We start from the raw sequence: 20,069 nt of genomic DNA on the forward strand, positions 1-20,069 counted from the left end.
CAGTAACACGACCTCCGTACAATCGGTGGCCCCAGTAGAAAGTGCGCAAGGGTTCGCCACAATGCGAGTAGTAAACATGTAAGTCAAAACCTGACCTTCATGTTTGCAACTCGCATTGTCGGGAACCCTTGCGCACTTTCTACTGGGGCCACCGATTCTACGGAGGTCGTGTTACTGTTAAGAGTGCACAGTGCTGTACAGCCCCGCGGCATTCGTCTACGCTTATTTTGCACCCCTCGTAAACGAGAAAATATATGCATTTTGGTGAACTGTTGCGATATCCACATATACCGTGACGTCGTTTCGCATAAGACTACCTTTTTGCGTCCGTATGAACACGCGACAACGGTGCGCCATCAAACGCTTGCTTTTCCTTGCAAACGACCAATCATTGAGTAAGCTACCGGATGACATCGTATTTACGTTTGCTGCTGTAGGAGGTATTGACATGGCAGTCGTTGTGCTTCCCTGGATTCAGCGTTCGCTCTTTGCCTTGTGCTGTGGTTGAGATCGGAAAAACACGATATACTTACGTGTATGATGCTACGCTGCTGAGTGTACACATCCGTTTGATGATTCTGGAGATCTCTGTACGATCAGGCAAGCGGATGACATCAGGACGCCATTTTTAATTGCCACTTAAAGAATAATAGAAGCCGCTTACGACACAAGATGCGTTTATTGCTTGCTACCACTTTCTATACTCGTGTATTTGTACTTTGACAAAATTCGTACTTTGCGCAATACACAGTAGAGTCCGACCAGCTTGAACGAATGGGAGTGAATGGAGAAACAGGGGAAGATGAAGTTTACAAGCTGGGTCCTGCGTAGCACAAACACAGGGGTGTGTGTACTGGAAGGTTAAACATAATGTCATGGGAGTACCCGAATTCGTCGTGTGACGAATTGAATCTCTCCCTATTATCTTTCTTCATCAACATCAACATCAGAATGTCATGGAGTGCGACAGGGCTTTTTTTTTTCGCCGTTTAGCGAATGAGAAAGGCTGCAGATCTCAACAAACGTCGTCAGTAAAAAAAAAGAGAAATAGAGAGAGAGAGAGAGAAAAAAAAGCGGTAGAGAAAAAATGCAAACCGTACAGTGTACTTAAGTTCGTTCCAGCTTTGTCATTCGGCCTTTGCGCACTATAAGAAAAAATGACTCAATTGGCGAGCAATTACAGCTTCTCGTCCCCCGAGTTGAAATTACTCCCCATTTTAGTCCCCTGACTCTGAAGTGTACTCTCGATATCCTCCAACAGCCCTATATCAGTAAGGGACTAACGGTTGTGAAAATGCGTCTAATCCCCAAAAGGGCTAAAATTGCCCCATTTTCTTTTTAGAGTGCCGGCTTGGGGGAGAACATGTAGTTGCATTCGCCAACCATGCGTAGCTTTGGCTCTACTTCATAGGATTGATGAATGGATGTTTAATGAAATATACGGCAGTTGCACAACTATGTATCCGTCAACTCCATGGCACTAAAAGCAGGCTGCTTAGCGATGGGAGTGTAGGAGAAACATTGAAATGTGAAGAAGGAAGAATGTAAAGGGCGGGGGGACAGCAAAATTACTGTCGCGCGAGTGTGCGAGTCTATAAAGCGACGTGCAGTCCTGCACGAGTCCTGTCCGGTCCGGTCTTCTACGTTGTCCGTGTTTTCTGGACTGCATCAACGCGTATGTATGCAGACTGCAAAGCAACGTCGCTCGACAAGTTCCACTTTTTCTTCACTGCGGTCTCTGAGAATTAAGGCCTGTTCTCACATACGGCGTTTTAAGGAGATACGAAGGCAGAAAAATAGGCGATGTCAAGCTGCCGGTGATGAGTAGATCAAAGAGTGATATTAAACGGTAGGAGTAACTTACTTATTTACACATGGTAACAAGTCTTTTGTGCACGAGCCTGCACTTCCTCAGGTTACCTTCAGGTTCTACTTCTCGTTCAGGTTTTACTTCAGAGCGCTGGAAATCAAGCGCTGTTTTCTACCTTCGTGTTCTCACTAGCAAAGCAGAGCGCACAGCGCTAGGCTGGCTGGCTTTTTTTTCTTTTCTTCTTTGTCTTTCCTTTGCTTTTCTTCTTTGCCTTTTTGTTTCTTTTCTTCTTTGTCTTTCATTTCTTATTTTCCTTTCCGATCCTTTTCTTTCCCATTTTCTCATTTTCCCCCATTTCTTTTTCTTTCTTCCCTATTTTCCTTTTTTTTAGTAGAAGCCGACCTCCGACTGACTGATTTTTCCTTTCTTCTTTTCTTAATAAAGATATTCCGCCCCCACCACCTCCTTGGCTCGGCAGCTCAAGTCTCGCGGAACCTCATTCGGGACGTGACAAAGCGCCGTTTCGCCTTGTTGATTCTTGATTCCTGTAACCTATGACGACCCAGAAGTTCAACTTGCTGGAGAAACGGAAAATCCAACGCCATGTTCAGTTCGCCACGACACCAACGCAACACTGCAAAAACCAGGAAGCAAATCATCTACATCTTCGGCAACGTCATGAATAAAACAGCGTCTTGATTGGCGATCACAAACCAGCGCTAAAAAAATGAGCGCTGAAAGGTTGACAGGAGCGCAACTCTGACAAGCGCTGTTTCCCAATGGTTTATAGCAGTGCGAGGATGAAAAAACAGCGCCGTTTTCTAGCGCTGTGGAGCAAAGGGCCGTATGTGAGAACAGGTCAGAACTTGTAGTCCGCTTCAATGTCCCGGAAAATATTTGACTGGAGCGCGGAGCGTTCGCCGCCTGCCCATGCGTATGCCACGGTCCTCACGACTTTTGACGACACTGCAAGGCCTGTCGTCCAGTGCTGCCATCTGTGTAAGTTCACAAACAACTAGGGCCATATAGTACAATGCTTGCACCTGAGTATTTCACCAACTACGAATATGCGCCTTATATATGCGCCACACATTATCTCAGGTCCTATGACTGTGATAATGCATCAGGTCAGAAGGTATGGCACAGTAGAATGATCAGTGACTGTTAAAGGCATTCAGCTCTTGGTCTTGCCTCCGATTTTAGTCATGGCGATCTCGTCGCCGTAGGCACGCACTCTGAACATGTTGCTGATTTCTTCGATGGTCTTGTTTTTCGTTTCAGGGAGTTTCTTGTAGATGTACAGCCAGAAAAGGAGTAAGATGACGGTAAAGATGACAAAGGTGTAATGTCCCACGAATTCCTGCAAGACATAGAAATATAGGTGAGTGTCTGCACTAAATACATCGTTCGAAAGCATTACTGTGGTACATAGGTATGCCATTCAAAAATGTTGTGACGGGGAACGTAAACAACTGCTACCATATCGTGTGAGCGTGATAACTGATTACGAACAAAAGGTGTAACACAGTGTGGCAGTGGGGATGTCACACAGTGCTGTGTTACCGTACCAGGCAGATGTCTAAGAACCACTTTCTTACGAGATGCCAGAGACTGTTTGCATTTTGTAAAGTCATGGTTGTCGCGACCTCTGGCACATTGTAAAGTTATGGTCACCGAGCGTTTTGCACAAGCTACCTATGTGGCTCGAAAGACGCCGTGTTAAAATGACATAATGATATGTCTCTCAAGGTCGACACGCGCATAGTGAGGTTTATCCTCTATGAGTTTATGGACAAAGAGCCTTTCGTGCAGACCAGATTCGCGCAATCTACCAATGGGCCAGCGCGAGTGTAAGGAACGCCCACGTAAGCGGGAGTGACGTCACTGGTGCACCTGCCGCAATACATGCTTCCACAGTGCGCCTTGGTCGTCATCGGAGCCTTTCATGTATTCGAACGTGATATTCACTCACAATTTGGCATAGGGAGCGTAAAAGTCCAGAGGAATACAGGAAAACCGTTTGAGATAGCTCGTAGGACTGTTGTCTAAAATACCATAGTTTTGTTCCATATATGTAACAAAACTATACGGAAATTGCATTTTAACAAAACTATAGTTTTGTTAAAATGCAGTTTTAATGTATAATGTTTATGTTCACTTAGTTGAGTGATACTTTTCTAAATTTAGCGACGCGATGGCATGCGACGGATTTCTGCTCGGTGCTGTCAGCGTAAGGGATACCACTGTAGAGATTCACACGGGCCGGGCTTGGCCACCCGTACCTGTTCGTCTCTGTACCAGGAATGTTCTATGCATTGTGGCAGCTGGCAGCACAACAAATAAAACAGTTTAGAAACAGTTAAAGAAAACACATGACGTCTCGGGACCCATAGGGGACTCGCGACTAGGATTTCGGCAACTCCTCGCGGGCCGGCTGGCTGGCCTGGTCATTCTCTGACGGACTCGGACCGGGCCGGGCCTCATTTCGGGCTGCACGGGTCGGGTCGGGCCGAAAAATAGCGACCCGTGTCAATGTCTGCACTCTGTCAATTGTGTCACACTGTTTTCTGGCATAACATGTGGGGTTGTTACCATGAGAGGAAGGAAGGCTAAGCCTACGACGAAGTTCGCTGTCCAGTTGACGCCGACGGCAATGCTTGTGGCGATGGAGCGAGCACTCTGCCCGAATAATTCGGTTACGAGGAACCACGGAATGGACCCTGTAAGAGAAAAGTAAGTCAGCGAAGAATGCGCCAAGTGGTATAATGTTTTCTTAGTGGCACATGGCCACGTGCTACGTACCAGGACCAATGGCAAAGGTGACTACGAAACCCATAAGTCCCAGAACGCTCAAGTACGACACCCACTGGCCGTGATGCTGCAACATGGGAAGAAAAAAAAGTGGATGTCCACGCAGTCAATATTGAACCACTTGGTACGGGGATAAAGCACTGTGCACGCTTAAGATGCACGACTACTTTCAGTGCACACTATTTTTTTAACGAATTATTGAGGACAGTGGTCCTCCCTGTCATTGCATGACATGTGACACGATCTCCAAGCAAGCTATCGAACCTCTTGCGCAGGCTTCTTTCGGTTCAAGACCTGTTACAATACGCGCTTCCGTAGGAGGCCTAGTGTGGGGCAATTGTTTTCCGTCGTTCGCATGAACTGCCTTTTGCTACTCACACATTGGGTTATATCACGGTTCACACCCAGCACTGTATAAAAGCTACAGATGTGCCCTAACACTTGCAGACGACGTTGACCTTTATCTCAGACTATTTTGGTTGTATGCCGTATGGCCTGTCGCAACAGACGAAGAAGCATATGCGGCACTCTGCGCTTCAAAGTGCGTCTTTGAATCGGCACCTGCATGAACTTTCAGGTGCACGAATGGAAATAGGTTGTGCTGACACTGCCTATTTCGAGATATTCAATCATGTCACGCTACGTCGTGCATCACTCCTTTGCGTAACCAGTTTACGCACTATTTGGAAGCGCTGTGTCTCTTACCGTGAGCGCCAATGTCGCCGTCAGAGTTGTGGTGCAGACTGCCATACCACCCAGACCTGCCAGGAGTAGTGTACGGCGACCAGCACGTTCGACGACAACCATGGAGACGACGGTCATCACGACGTTAACGACGCCCATACCCAGCGTTGCCCAGACGGCAAGGTCGTCCGTCATGCCAGCCGTGATGAAGATATCAGTTGAAAAGAAGATGGCCGCGTTGATGCCCGACAACTGCTGCGCGAGCATCACCATCACAGAAATACCAAGCGGCGTTCGTAGAGCTGGATTACGTATGATCTCTGTCAAGGTCATCTGGGAGGAGAAGTGCGCGTATTACTTCCTGGATCACAAAGTCTGCATGTCACCAACTGAAATGTAGGAGAAGCATTCAGAAGTGACGAGGAAAGTGTTATCCGGGGCTTACTGGGGGCGACAACTCCACACAATGGAATGGCACGCCCACATGCGTCATCTAGAAACCATCGACGCCAGACCGTTCTAGGTATACGAGATTCTTGGGCCATAGCGCAATCCTGCACACTATAGCACTGGCATATATAGCACACTATAAGCTTTTGCACACCTACATTCGCGTGCGTGTCATGCTAACTCTTCGTGCCAAAATCTCCATTTTATTTTTTTCTCAAAAACCAAGCCAAACCAACCCTAGGTCATATCAACCCACATACGCTGAGGTAGGTTCCAGGGAAACACCCGGTGACATCATTGGTTGGTTTAAGAAAAAGATAAAATTGAGATTTTCGGCTTCAATAGTGTGAGGCCCACAACTCCACATCACATGCACCAGTTACTTTGGTGGAAAGCTTCTGTAATGATGACGCCAATGAGGAGGAAGAGGATGATAGCGATGATGATGCTGATGATGATGATTAGTGGTGGGAATTCCGACATGGCGCCATCATCATGGTCTCTCTCAAAAGCCTTCTGTGAGGGTCCACTTCGGATGCCTTTACAATTACTTCATCCCATAGAGGGAAGCAATCTGTGCATTCTTCCAAATGTTTTGCAATTTCAGAATTTGAAGCTTTATTTTTTACTTTTAATGAATGCTCTCTCAAACGAAGAAAATTCTTCTACTTCTGCTTTGTTATCCAGTTTTGTTATCCGAATCATCCCTGAATTACTCCAGCATTCAGTGAGTCTCACCTTTGGCATCATTTCTGAGGTTTCCGCTTCGCTCTTCATCACTTCCATTTCAAAGTAGATGTCAGCACCGGCTCGTAATTTTTTGAGAGCTGCATTTAAAAGCATGATTCATGTACGAGGATTCAAGAGGAACGCATGAAAACTGATCATGTGTCCCAATCGGGTAACAACGCCACAAACGCTGACACGCACCTGGTATAGCTCATTCCTTTGTACGGTCTAATCACCATCATGCATGCATTCATTCCACCGATCAATGACTTGTATTGAAGAGTTTAGATTGGGCAGAACGGACATCTATCTATAATTAATGCCCCTATTACAATACAATGGTGTCAGGTGGTGTACCTTCACCTGCTGATAATCAGCTCCCGCTCTAATGCTCCAGCAGCTCTTGCTCAGCTCAGCTACTGACCTAAGTCCTGATGCGTCAGCATCAGGACCTGGCTGGATAATCAGAGGAACGTCTGTTGCGTTCTCCAGTTTCATAGGTAGTTTGTGAGTTCAGAAGTCAGCACCTGTCATGACGTCAGCGGGACGGAGCGGACAGCGCCGGGAACGGGTGTGCGTGCAGTGCTTACCTCGCCGTGCTTCGTCCTGCTTGCCCTTAACAAGAAGAAGGTACTTCGGAGATTCCGGGCAGAAGGGTAGCGACATCAGCATTAAGACGGCAGGGATAAGTGGGACACCTTAGAACATAAATGCGTAAGTCAGTACGTCTGGAAGGTCTCATGATACAAGAATATCTAAGATATAAGAATATAAGAGATATCACACATTTCGGACAGGAATCTAGTAACCATCGTGTACCATTGGGATGGCGATGACAAATACTAAATTACGTTATCAGTTTGGTCACCATATCTCCACCAATATTCCACTTATAGTCTGCCGATGTTCACTCGTCTACGAATGTTTTAATGTTTTAGCGCGCGGAACAAACATGTTCGTTTACTGACTTCTTCATGCATGATATTCACATTTTCCTCGTCGAATTAACAACCCTTTCTGGAAATTTTAACGGGGTCTCGTGTAGGCGTACGTGATGACTCTTTCATTCTACTTCCAGTAACGATTATTTGTACAACAGTCATGCCCGGGTAACTTTTATACCATTCGTGTTCCATACTTCTTCGGACATTTCTCACAAGTTAATCTGAATCACGTGGGGGCCAGTGTTAAACAACCTCCCGTGGTTGATGGAACCACCCTCCAGGAGTGGCTCCACGAAAACGTCGGAGCTTTTCCAGCCGGGGGGGGGGGGGGGGGGGTTATGTTTAATTGAATGAAAAGAAAGAAAAGAAAGTGTCAGCCATGCTAATGCCGACTTTCTCTTCCAAGAAATAAAAAAACTCAGAATAAAAGAAACTGAAAAAGAGAAAGGGAAAAGAATAGGCTATGAGATATCCTCTGCATTAAGTACTCGGCAGTGGTAACGATTGTCTTGTTGTAAAGGGCGTCCGTCACGGAATACATAAAAGGACTTAGACACTTTTCTTTCTTAAGATAAGATAGTGTAATGACTTAAGGGTTGCCGTTAAAGCAATCGCTCGCGGTCGCCAGGCCAAATCGGTACCCACCACAGAAGAGGACTTGCTGCAGAACTCAGCGTTTAGCAGAGCCAGTGTGGAAAAAAATCTGAATTGTGCAAGGCAGTGTTACTTTCTACATGTCATGTAGCACATTGTTTTTGCTTTGTGATGACCGTCCACAAAAGGACATGACAAGCATATTCCAAACTCAGTTGCATTATATGTACCTCAGTTTAGCTGCCCCAGCAACACAGACTCTGGATGTTACCGAACATCACTCTGGATGTAGGAATAATGTCCTAACGAATTGGTACATCCAAAGGATATTCCGTGTTGTTGGGATATATCCTACAAGACAACAAGATGTGATTCCTTACCAAACAAAATAGGCCATCCTTCTTCGGTTCCCAACAGCTGTGGGATACCGAGCACTTGGGAGAACAGGATGGACATGGTGAGCACTAGCTGATAGATTGTTCCCACAGCTCCACGGTACGCAACCGGAGATATCTCAGTGAGGTACATAGGACCTAGTCCTGCGCTTAGACCTAAGGGTCGGGGAAAAAAAGCACAGACTGTAAAGGGCATGTGGACGCAGCTGCAGGTTAGGAGCTTTAGACGTAAAATTTACGTGTTCCCGATCGGTTGTGTGGCTGGCGCGTAAGAAATTTTATGCAATGTTTTGGCGTTTGGTTAAATGAATTGAAGTAACGAAATTAATTTAGAATTACACGACTACCCGTGGTTACACTTGCGTTTTTTTTTCTTTTCGATCGATCATTTCTTCCCAACATCGGCAGTGAAGGCCATACTTGGCTCTCACCCAATAACCACCGGTTCGATTGCCGGGCGTCCGAATTTCAGGTCCCGTGAAGTAATCGTCAGGACTCTGAGTACAGGAACCCAAGTTCGATTTACGGCCTGGGTCATTTCTCTGTTTACACCTCTTGGTTGTTCTTAAAACTGAATTTCGCCACACAACATGTTCAACGCCAACCAACTGCAAAGAATGATACCCTTTTGCAGAATACCTAGCAATGCAGACGATTTTTTAAACAAAGTAGAGGAATATGACTGTGTGCACTGTTTGCGTATAGACTCAGAGGATGGATGGAACACCCGGATTTGATATAAGCTTTTCGGGAGAAAAAAAAATCAAGAAAACGGCGAATTATTCACGTTAATATCCGGCGAACAGGGAACGTCATAGTAAGGAAAAGTTGCTGATATTCGCTCCAAGTAATGGTAAGCTAATAGTACACATTCGCTGCTGTCCTCTCAAAAGGTAATCGTATGCACGCTTTGTTTGCTTATCTGGACGGCCAGAGTAGAGACTCATGGCCGGAGGACAGCGATACGTGGCAGATACTGCGTAGTTTCATAAGTGCACTCACGAATACGGCCTCGCGGGCGCACTGAGGACATCTCAAGTTTTTGGCAAATATAGAAAGGTCGAGACGGTCGAGATCTGCAAGCTGAAAGCCCGGGGTTCTTCGTGTGACTGACACGGAATTCGGCTATGGAATACCACACGTGAATAAAGACTATAAGATGCCGGCCCATTGTGAATCAGAAGTGAATAAATAAAATCTTGTACACAAGTGAAGTAGGAAGGCTCCGCTTGATACCATTCGAAGATAAGGCGAATCGAGCATGTTTACAATCAGAACGACAACAGTCAGAAGTATGCAAAAGCTTTGACAGTCTCTCTGGCCCCGATTACCACAAGCAGCATGTGAGGGTGAGACACGCAATATGGATGGCTACAAGAAGGAGAGGGTGCAACCGAGAACAGACCCAGGCAGCACAATGTACTGAAAGTCGAGTGCAATAGGGGTGGACGGTATGTGTCTTATCAATGTTCTCTAGCTTCACGAGCCTGTTCAAGGCATTCTACAAACCCGTCCACACCTATTGCACTCGACTTTCAGTACATTGTGCTGCTTGGGGACGTGGATGAAACAGGCACGACGACACAAGTACGAAACAAGCACAAGCACGTCTGTCCTCAGTAGCACCCCCTTCTAGTATGTATTCACCACGAATTCGCCCAAGTTTTTGTTATTATTGCATGGCTACAATGCTGAAAATATATTAACTAGACAATATGTTGGGCGTCCTGTGCCGCATTTGAACGGCAAACTTGCTTTTTGCTTCAAAAACCCTGCAATGCTCGCTTTCTTTAAAAAAAAGAAAAAAAAAAGTAGCTTCAGGGTACGCAGCACATGCAGGTTAATCAGATGTTACACCTGAAGCTCCTTACCAGCATTTATGCCAACAACGAAGCGGCCGATGACCAGCATTTCGTAGCAGGCGGCCTTTTGTGCAAAGCCCATCAAGGCGGCAGAGATGAAGACGAAGACATTGTTGACGAGAAGACCTTTCTTTCGGCCCAACTTCTCCGCGACGAGGGCCGTGAGCAAGCCACCCACCATGCCGCCCACGCAAAAGACAGAGACGAAGATGCTATAGATGAGCGTAACTGTGGCTTGAGAAGCAGGTTCGCCAAACCGCTCCGTGTATGTCGAGTTGATGAAGTCTTCAAGGAGCTGTCGGCATAGAACGGGAAGAGTTGGTGAATATCCACATGCGTTCCAAGTGTTATGGCATTGAAGTGGGCTATTACGTTCACCCTTCTTAAAACTTCCGACACTGCTGGATGGGATGCTGAAGGGCAATGGAACTACATAGCACTTATCCTCAACATGGCGGACCTTTTCTTCCATAAACCACTATTTTGTCACACTAGCGAACTGAAAAGGCGGAATAGGAAATGGATCCTATTTGGCGAACCTTAGAAAGCTCTCCCGATCTCCATGTTTAATTCATTTTAACTGCGTGGTGATCTGAATCCCGACGGGGATCTCCATGCCACCAAACTCTTTACATATTAGGCTAGTCTTAAAAGTCTTTAAGTACTAAGCATTGAAGCACTCCAACATTTCTGCTTGGATTTCGCACCCCAATGTATATTTCGCGGCGTGTATCTTTTCTCCGCGACAAAACACCATCACTTTGTTTGTTCGATGATCTCGATACGACGGTTTCTCTCCCCAGTGACTCTCCCGGTCATTTGTAGAGAACACGAAGCCTTGTAGAGCCCAGCGCACCACATTTGTCACCCTTCTATCATTATTTGCAAACGTCCTGGGCGAAGTTTGCAAAAGTCCCAACGCCGCGCACGCGTGCCTTGAATGTTGTTGGGAACCGCCGTGAAGGTCATGCAAGTGAGCACGAGCGTCTTTATCTGCATAGCGTCTTTATCTGCCTGTGGCGGCAGTAGATCAGTCGTAATACCTTCCTGATATGATGGGCTCTTGAGCCTTCCTCTCCCGTCGCAACGTTTTCTTTTCTCTTTTTTTTTTGTTTGTTGGTGTGATTTCGTAGCCTCACTAACCGATATCTGTATGGTCGATAAAGGCAAGAGACGCGCTTTCAGTCCATCTTTGTGAGGTCTGCATGGCCTGGTATGTATACTGTAAGACGGGCTTATTCTACCATGCGAGGCGACCAGGCGAGTCCGGCACCTCACAAACGCCGGGTATCCCTGTACTTTACTTTCCTTCCAGTAGAAAAGCAAAAGGTTAATGCGGGTACATCTTGACGGTTACCAAAAAATATTTTTAATCCAGCCGGATATTTTACTTGAAAATCGTCAAAAAAAAAAATAAAAGAAACGAATTTTCATTTCTCACATTTTGCAACAGTTTCGAAAATCTTATTTACCGCTAAAAACGGTCCTGGTGTGCGTAGAAAATCCCCTGAATCTCGCACTTCCTAGCCAGTAGTCGAAGGCAGTAAACCATGTGTGGTAACAAAAAATAAACTTGAGTGATTTCTGCAGACAGCCTCATCCTCTCAGCAACACCCTCCTCCACTGACAAGCATGTCGAGACGTGACTATGGTGGATACACCACAGTCACATCTCGACATCCTTGTCAGACAATGACCGCTCTCGCCAGATCTTCAATGGCCTAAGTGGTTGATCTGCAAATAGATAACTGACAAAAAAAGCGTTTGTCCGAAGCAAACGAGCACAGCTATCGCATCACTTCTCAACTACTTTGCCATGGCTGCCCGACTTGGTGGCTCCAGCCACACAGTCGGTCTATGTCACACGCATGTCACAATATGTAGTTGTCATTGGATATCTTTGAAACATGCACGTGATTCAAACGGTCAGATAACTGGACCGCGGTCGGCTGCAAAGTTTTTATCGAGTGATCGACTAATTTCTCGTTTATTCACTAATTGTGTTTGTGACAGACTTGTACATTGCATTTGGAAACAACAACCTGAAATACAACTGACTGCCACTTGGCACAGCGTTGCTCCTAGGAACCTTCGAGCATGAAATTGTGGATATGAAAAGTGACACAGAGGAGTTAGTGACCATGCTGTCATCTAATGCTAGATAGAGAAAGCTGACTGGGCGGAGCAATAGTAAGGACAGGGATGAGTGACCAAAACCAGAAAACTACATTTTCTCCTCTCGTCTCCAAAAAGAAAAAAGAAAAAAAAACTTATCCAGTTAGCTTCTCTCTATTATTTTTCCGCGCATTATTTCCTATCGACGCTGTTACTCTTTGAATGGCCACTACTTCATTTACCTATTGATTTACGCGATTACAAATACGTATATGAAGTTTGAGAGTCGCCCCCTGGTGTTCACTGACCGAACTGTATCGTGAGGATGTTCCCTGACAGTATTCGCACATTGCATTGCTTATCAAGGCATTACACGTGTACGAGGCCGTCCAGCGTTGGTATTTCTTGATAATGCGTGACGAAAACGACATATATGTTCCAAGTAAATCGCATTTTTGTTCCAATATGACAGTTTTTACTGCAAGTAACGGAAACGAAACCCAAACGAGGATCCCCACCAATAGGCGGCAGGCACAGTAGTGTCCCTCTTGAAGGTCTCGCCGCCATTAGGGGATTGAGGAGAAGGGCTGGCGAGAGGGACAAGACCAGCTGGCCTATTACTTTGTAACCGGCTTTGTTGTGAATATGCATTTGTTGACCTGACCTACACTTCCGCTCCCCTACAAAGCGACAGGTCGTTCGCCTCAGTCGTAAAAGCCCCGTTAGATTTTTCCGATTCATGCATTCATGTTGACCTATAATACTCATGAACCCCTTTAACACGTACCCGTAATCCCTAACCTTTTAAATGCCACGCTAATGATCAGGACAGTGCCCAGAAGAAGACGAGTAGCTAGTCCTGACGAGATCGGGAATAACATCTCCATATTTTTGTTTCATTTCCAATCCAATCCAATCCAGAAGAAGAGTCTCTGATCGAAATATCAGCGACTCCCGTCCTAAGGTTGTTCCCAGGGATGTTTACTGCTTGTAGTTAAACTACTGCACGGTAGTTAAAAAGTAGTTAGAAACTACTTTAAAAAATGGTAGTTATTAAACTTATTTTTTGTAGTTAACTACAGTAGTTAGGTTCGAGCAGGCTACAACTACTCCACATTTTCTTAAAGAATTTTCGACGAGGAGTCGGGACAGTATCCAACGTGTTTCAACAGGACAGTAGGCACTGCAGTAGGCAGGAGCATTGGTCGATTTAGAATGGTATAGACGCGGAATGGAGACATTCATTACCGAGTCTGCGTACAGAAATGCTACGGCACATGAGCAGAAAGTACGTATTTTGTGTTAATCAGGGTACATACAACGATCTACACACACAGCACATTCAAAAAGCTTGCGCCCCCTCCGTCGTCAGATTGGATAGGTCATGAGTTTATCATTGCATGACATATGACTACATCAGTATTGCATGGAAGGGCGCGCAACCAGCTCCCGTGGCTCAGTGGTTAGCGTGCTAGCCATGTCACGTCGAGACTGAGAGGTACCTGGGTTCGAATCCCGGTGCCGGCTGTGCTGTCTGGGTTTTTTCCTGGGTTTTCCTCAGACGCTTTCAGACATATGTCGGCACAGTTCCCCTAGAAGTCGGCCCAGGGCGTCAGTCGTGACGTTGCCCACATACGTGAGGCCGACAACGGCAAGCCCTTTCACCACCACCACCCACCTGGAAGGGCGCGTGCTGTGCTATGATTGTTGCGAGTGTGTGAGTTCGCTGTCTTCTGGCTCCCCACGCGCTCACAGGCTATTTCTGCGCCTAAGCGATTATAGATATAATGACGCGCACAAAATATCAGAGTAGTTAGAAATGTAGTTAAACAACTACATCGTAATAGTTGCAAAGTAGTTTTAACTAACGCGGCTGTGATGTAGTTACACTAGCAGTTAAACTACAATTTGAAACAGCGTAGCAGAGTAGTTAGCGGTTACAGTTAAACTACTAAAAACGTAGTTACAGCACATCGTTGGTTGTTCCCTTTCCATTGTCTCCGAGTTAAGGGTAGCGCGTTCAGCTAAAATTACCAGAATAGCAAGTATATTATGCGTCACGCGTCACTTAAGTTTTTGCTTTAAATCAATTACATTTACATTTTATCGCACGTGCACAATCTTATCGGCGCAACGCTTTGGTGAGCAAGAGCTCGCGGCATCATCCATTCAGCCTCACGAGATAAACTCTCAAATGAAAAGAGTGGTATGATAAGTAGATCCACGCGCACCTGCTCTTCAAAGGACTAAGTGGAGAGCTTGAATTCTCTTTTTATTTACTCCAACTTCCGCAGCAGAGCTTCTGAATTCTAACGAGTGCAGCCAGGGTACTTTGCATTCTTAGCGGCTGTTGTCGCCTTTGGTCTTCTCCTTATCTTTCTTCAGTATCGGCGTGGCTGTCTCAGAGCCTTGAGACGAGTTTAATTGCTCACAGTCAGACAGAGACAAGGAGCACTATCTACAGGCTGTGACAGCAGTAAGTTTTACGCGCAACTCACATACGCACCATTCAGGGAAGGGTTATCCTGCTCTCTGTTCTGCAAGATTTCAGTCAGAACAACGAATTTTAAATGGACAACCCTCGACTTACCTTTTGAGGTGCGTTGACAACTCCGAGGTTATAACCATGATGGAATGCTGAGCCCACGCCCGAAGACAGGACGGCCAGGACTAAAGTTCCCGTTAATGACTGGGAATAGAAGGGAATCAGGTAGTTAGGCACTGTTGCGATATAGCCCAAGCAGCACAACAATCTTGGCCCAATATTGAACCAATATTGGCAATGTCGGCCCAACATTGGGCCAATATGGGCCAGTATTGCCAAGAATGCAAGAAATTGCAGGAGCCGTCACATGCTCCAGACATTCTTCAGTCTACGAGCCTTCATGATGGAACTGCCTAATAATGTTTTTAGCTTGACTTCAACGATGGCTTCTTGCACTTTTGGCATATATGTCGGTGTAGCACAAGCAGCACAACATCTTTGCCCAATATTGGACCAATATTTGCAATGTCGGCCCAATATTGGTTCAAGAATGGACCAATATTGGGCTATTATTGCCAATATTGGTCCAATATTGGGCCAAGATGCTGCGCTGCTTGAGAGGTCGCAAAATTTGAAGTTGGCATTGCATTTTTTTATGTTTTTCATGTCGGAGTTCTTAGACACTTCTCTGGAGGACGAGCTACGCAGGTCTCCTCCAAGTTTTCTTCCACAGGTCAACTGCGCCTACGAATCTAAAGACGTCTGTGATTGGTTTGGGTTTGCTCATGACGCCTCCGAGTCACAGCGTGGGGCGCCCGTATGCTTCGAACGGTTGCTTATACACTGATCACTTGGTTAACGCAATCGTCGAAGACGACATACCTGCGCGTTTCTACACTTTTAAGGCAAACGTGTAGAATATACGCGTCGACAAATCTCTGTCTGCCTGGCGTCCGCCATCTTTTCGCATACCTCATATACCCCGCTCTCAATGTGCGGGTTACATTCTGTGCTGGCGGAGGTATATCGCGGTGGCACTGTTTCTTATGTTAACTCGGGGGTATAGTACATGAATGACCGCGTTGCAAGTGTCGTCGCTCCACAGATTCGGAAACTACCCTTCCGTAGCATGTTTGCTTAATGATACAGCATAGGGCGTTCATGAGTAGACTTCTCCCTGTTTGTAAACAAATGACGTCATAGTGTTCGACAGCGCCACCAATTTGGTAGAGTTGAACTACGCTCGAAGCTAGAGGCGAACAAGGTCGCGCCCGAAAGCCACGGTCTTGAGGGGATTACGATGGTCCCTGAAAGGGACAAGACATTCGGTCCTACTTTTCTTTCAATAGGAGGCAGCGAACAAGTGCCCATTCGTGGAACTCAGCCCTCCCTTTCCGATTTGTTTCGGTTTCAGTTTGTCTACCAACGTCATGATGACGTTTCTCCGGTAGAGGTCCATTGGAAGGAGCGACTGATGTAAAAATGAGCGGCAAACCACGTTTCACTGTCCCGCTGTTTGCAACGGTGTTTTCTTGCACTTTTCTGCGCCTTGACTATAACGTTGGCCCCATGTCGTTCAGTCCATATCTTCGTACACAAGTCTGTTCACGAGATACCGTATCTCCACGGAGAGTGCTTCTTCATGGGTTCTCGAAAGAGATTATAACAACGTGTTTTCCTAGTCTTCGCACGCATTCTGGGGCTCCTGTCCACGTGCACACTTTGCGTATCCTATCTCCGTGCACACACACACACTCGAGAGAGAGAGTCACGCCTCAGAATGCGTTGGGCGCACTTTCCTGTTTGTGCTCCGTTGTGAAGGTTTATATTTCCAAGCGCTAACCCATGACGTAACTATATTTGCAGATCTGGACGCCGGTCATATTTCGTTGTTTCTTAACACCTCGTGTTACCACAGCGTGCGCCTTACGTGTTCGACGCTACGTAAGCGTACAAACCATGTGACTGTGGTTTCCTGCATGAATAGAATTTCCTTTTGTTGTTCGGAGACGATCGCAAACTTCGCAAAAATCCACTCGCAGTCATAAAGCATTTCTATAAAGCGTTTTCATGAAGGCATGCTTTGAAAATATAAGTCGATTTGAATTGAAAAAAAAGAAAAACATGAAAAACTATCAATTGAGAGAAAATGACGCCGGAGATCAAACTAACTTATTCTATATCTTGTTTCGCAAGGAAGCTTTTTCTGCGCATAAACAGTTGCTGTGTGCTGAATGTTCCGAGCTTTATTTATTTATTTTCTTTTATAATCCAGCCACCTAATGAACTATGCGGAGTTCATAATTGCAAACAGCGTGTCCGTTGTATGGTTCAATATTGGAAACGCCAATTATGCGGTTGAAACGCGTCTAGTACAAGCCGGTAAAACCGAAAGAACTGACAGCTCTTGAATAATGTATAGTCACGCTCAAGATGAGTAGCTGACGAGGAATACCCTGGATGACGAAAACCGGATATAGCGTATCCGGTAAACCTTGGCTGCGCGTTTCCGGAACTGATATATCGACAGCAGTTAGCCGTATCGCAGGCTCACACCCGCATAAACAGGATTAGGAAAGAATACTCCACATATTGCTCCCGCGGTTGGCGGAGTGGCGCTTCTGCGATGTTTGTCAGTATTCGAAAACCATCGAGGGCTTATCGCTGAACGACGACTGCAATGCCTTTGATGTCCAGTCGTTCGTTTTCGTATACAAGAGCGTCTTTGTATTTCAACTAGAAATATTGATAGCGAAAGGAATATGTGGAATTATTGTTTTGGAAATAGCAATCAGAAGCGCACGGAGAACTGTGAGCTCGTGAAAGAAGTTTAGCTGCAGCAACGTGTAGTGAAGCACTCAACGTTGTAATATTGCGGTTAATCTGGGGGCCATCGACTTTTCCGCTACATTCAATGCGCATTGTAGTGGTACACGGCAAGATCGCAATATGCTCTACATTGTATTCAATAACTGTTGACGCTGCAAAATTCCGCTGAGTGATCAAGCTACTGCAAGAATGTTTATTGCATAATTATATTGCTTTAAAATATTGTCGGTAGCAATATTAATTAAATCAAGTTTCGTAAAAATTCGGCGGCATAGTAAAGTTTATGGAAACTTTTCTCGATACCTACCTCTAACTTTTCGGACGGCATCTCCTACTTTGTCTTCGAGTTTCTTCAATTAAAAAGTTGCACCACAGACCACACGCACAGCACCGACACACGCGATGGGTCACCGCATGGAAACGGAAGATGAAAGATGTCCCACGTCAGCTTCTTAACGTCTCATGACGTTAAGGACGTCGCGCAACGTCCGCACTCCAACAGATTGCGCAAATTCGGAGGATGGGGAGAGACGCACAATGTACGGGGGGCAAAGGTTAGACAGCGTCGCCACTGTACATCCCGTGTTGCTATCGCCCTTGTCCATTGGCACTCGGCATACGAGCCTGTGACGCAGCCTGGGACTCATCCAAGCGGTCAACTAGCAGCTCCGCGTGCGACTCCTTGGGGACTCTGCTCGTCGGAAGTACATTGCGAGCTCTCCTTCGCGTACATCCAAGCAGCTTATCATTGGCTTGTTGAGCCGGTTTGGCGTTTTCTTCTTTGCTGGGTGTCGAGCGAGATGCAATCTCGCGCCAGCGTTTCGTGATGTTGGTATACGTTTGTAGGGGCTGGTAGTGGGTGGTGCTCCGAGAGCATTCAGGTGTGCGGTTAAAGTGAAGATGGTCAGATTATACAGGAAGCTTTGCGGACAATTTTTATTGATGTTGCGCAACTAGGAATCATTCTCACTTTTGAGCGGCGTAGTGATACTCAATGATTACCCTGAAAAACATAAAGCAGCGCGGCAAAACCGCAGTTGTTGTGCCGAGTCCTTGTGCCCACGGCACTTCAGTTGATCGAGGGTCTAACCAGACGATGTTAGCATCTGTTGCACAGTTAAATGCCTACCGATGATAAAATTATGAGCCTCGCTGAAGTACGTACAGAACTTCACCGCTATGGAGGGCCTCTGACTCTCTTGCTCTGTTCGGGCGGTACACGATAAGTATTCCAACTAATATCTTCTTTGTCATCTATTTCCATCTTTGACCGTTTCTAATCCATCTTTGTCAACTATTTCCACTGTAATTATGCCCTCGTATGTACCCTTTCCAAACTTAGGGTGTCTTCGATTGGTTGCTTCCGATCGCTTCATAGCACTCTGGAGCAAGGCATTTTCGACTGGTAGAAACAGCTCACTCTCACTGCATTCGACTGGTTCATTTGGAGCCCTTTCCTCCAATTCGAAGCGCTCAAGAGTGCTCTCACCAACGCCGTCGGAGCCCGGTTGCGAACTCTGGTTGGGTTCCTGTCACGTGACTAGCCAGCTTCCGCTAAGTAGTGTTTCTAGCACTGTTCCGCCATGCCTTCCATGTTCTGCATTTTACGTCGTCGTCGTTGTTTTGACTACGAGGGAAGCACCGAAAGTCACGTGAGTTAACATTCCCTCCGCTCCTCTGCTCGAACATGCTGCGTTCGGATTCTGCACGATTCCTCCGGATCGGATCTGGGGTGAGATGCGGTCCCAAGCAGCACAACATCTTGGCCCAATATTGGACCAATATTGGCAATACTGGCACAATATTGGACCAACATTGGCAATACTGGCTCAGTATTGGTCCAATCTTGGCCCAATATTGATCCAATATTGGGCCGACACTGCCAATATTGGTCCAATATTGGGCCAAGATGTTGTCTTGCTACTTGGGGTCTGACCCGCTCCCGCTCGGAGTAAAGGGACGACTAGTCGCAGACACCATACCAACTTCGGCCTACTTTGGCTTTGAAGAGGGATGTCCGTCCTTATCACCTTCTGAAAACTTGAAAGAAACCTCCACAGTTTCACGATGTGAGGAATGATGATGTACCTGTATCGCAAACCTCTCTAGCTCTCTGTACCTTTCCGCCGGCGTGCCACATTGCCAGACGCAGTTGTAGCGTTCATGCCGTACCGTACCACAGACTCCTCTCGAAATACCAAGCAGAACAGGACGAAGCATACAGTAGTAATACAGCACGAAGCATGCTGATACACTTCGGTTAGGTCTAACTTGGGAGGTCTCGCGCATGACAGACTATTATGCATTATTAGGCATTATGCAGAATGGTTCCTCTTACGGTTGTGGTCTCCTACGCAAGAG

General features: G+C 46.2%; 1 protein-coding gene across 1 annotated transcript; it reads right to left on the reverse strand.

Annotated features, from left to right (window-relative positions):
• Positions 1-660: 660 nt before the first annotated feature.
• Positions 661-18,426, reverse strand: LOC135369812 (solute carrier family 2, facilitated glucose transporter member 1-like). The gene is made up of 10 exons (XM_064603353.1): positions 18,016-18,426; positions 14,985-15,083; positions 10,289-10,574; positions 8,403-8,573; positions 7,075-7,182; positions 6,494-6,582; positions 5,327-5,638; positions 4,613-4,688; positions 4,403-4,530; positions 661-3,170 (listed from the first exon to the last, which is right to left on the reverse strand). The coding sequence occupies exons 1-10, from the start codon at positions 18,034-18,036 to the stop codon at positions 2,985-2,987; spliced, it is 1,476 nt and encodes a 491-aa protein (XP_064459423.1). The 5' UTR covers positions 18,037-18,426; the 3' UTR covers positions 661-2,984.
• Between the last annotated feature and the right edge of the window lie 1,643 nt (positions 18,427-20,069).

The sequence above is a fragment of the Ornithodoros turicata genome, chromosome 10 (genome assembly GCF_037126465.1).
Source record: "Ornithodoros turicata isolate Travis chromosome 10, ASM3712646v1, whole genome shotgun sequence".
Classification (NCBI taxonomy): domain Eukaryota; kingdom Metazoa; phylum Arthropoda; class Arachnida; order Ixodida; family Argasidae; genus Ornithodoros; species Ornithodoros turicata.

Bases quoted from the DNA above. Each gene is read 5' to 3' on its own strand.
- LOC135369812 (XM_064603353.1), bottom strand. From the start codon at position 18,036: ATGCCGTCCGAAAAGTTAGAG. The intron at 6,583-7,074 runs GTAAGCACTGCA...TTTTAAATGCAG, and splicing joins GCAGGACGAAGCACGGCGAG to CTCTCAAAAAATTACGAGCC. The intron at 5,639-6,493 runs GTGAGACTCACT...TTCTCCTCCCAG, and splicing joins CCTCAGAAATGATGCCAAAG to ATGACCTTGACAGAGATCAT.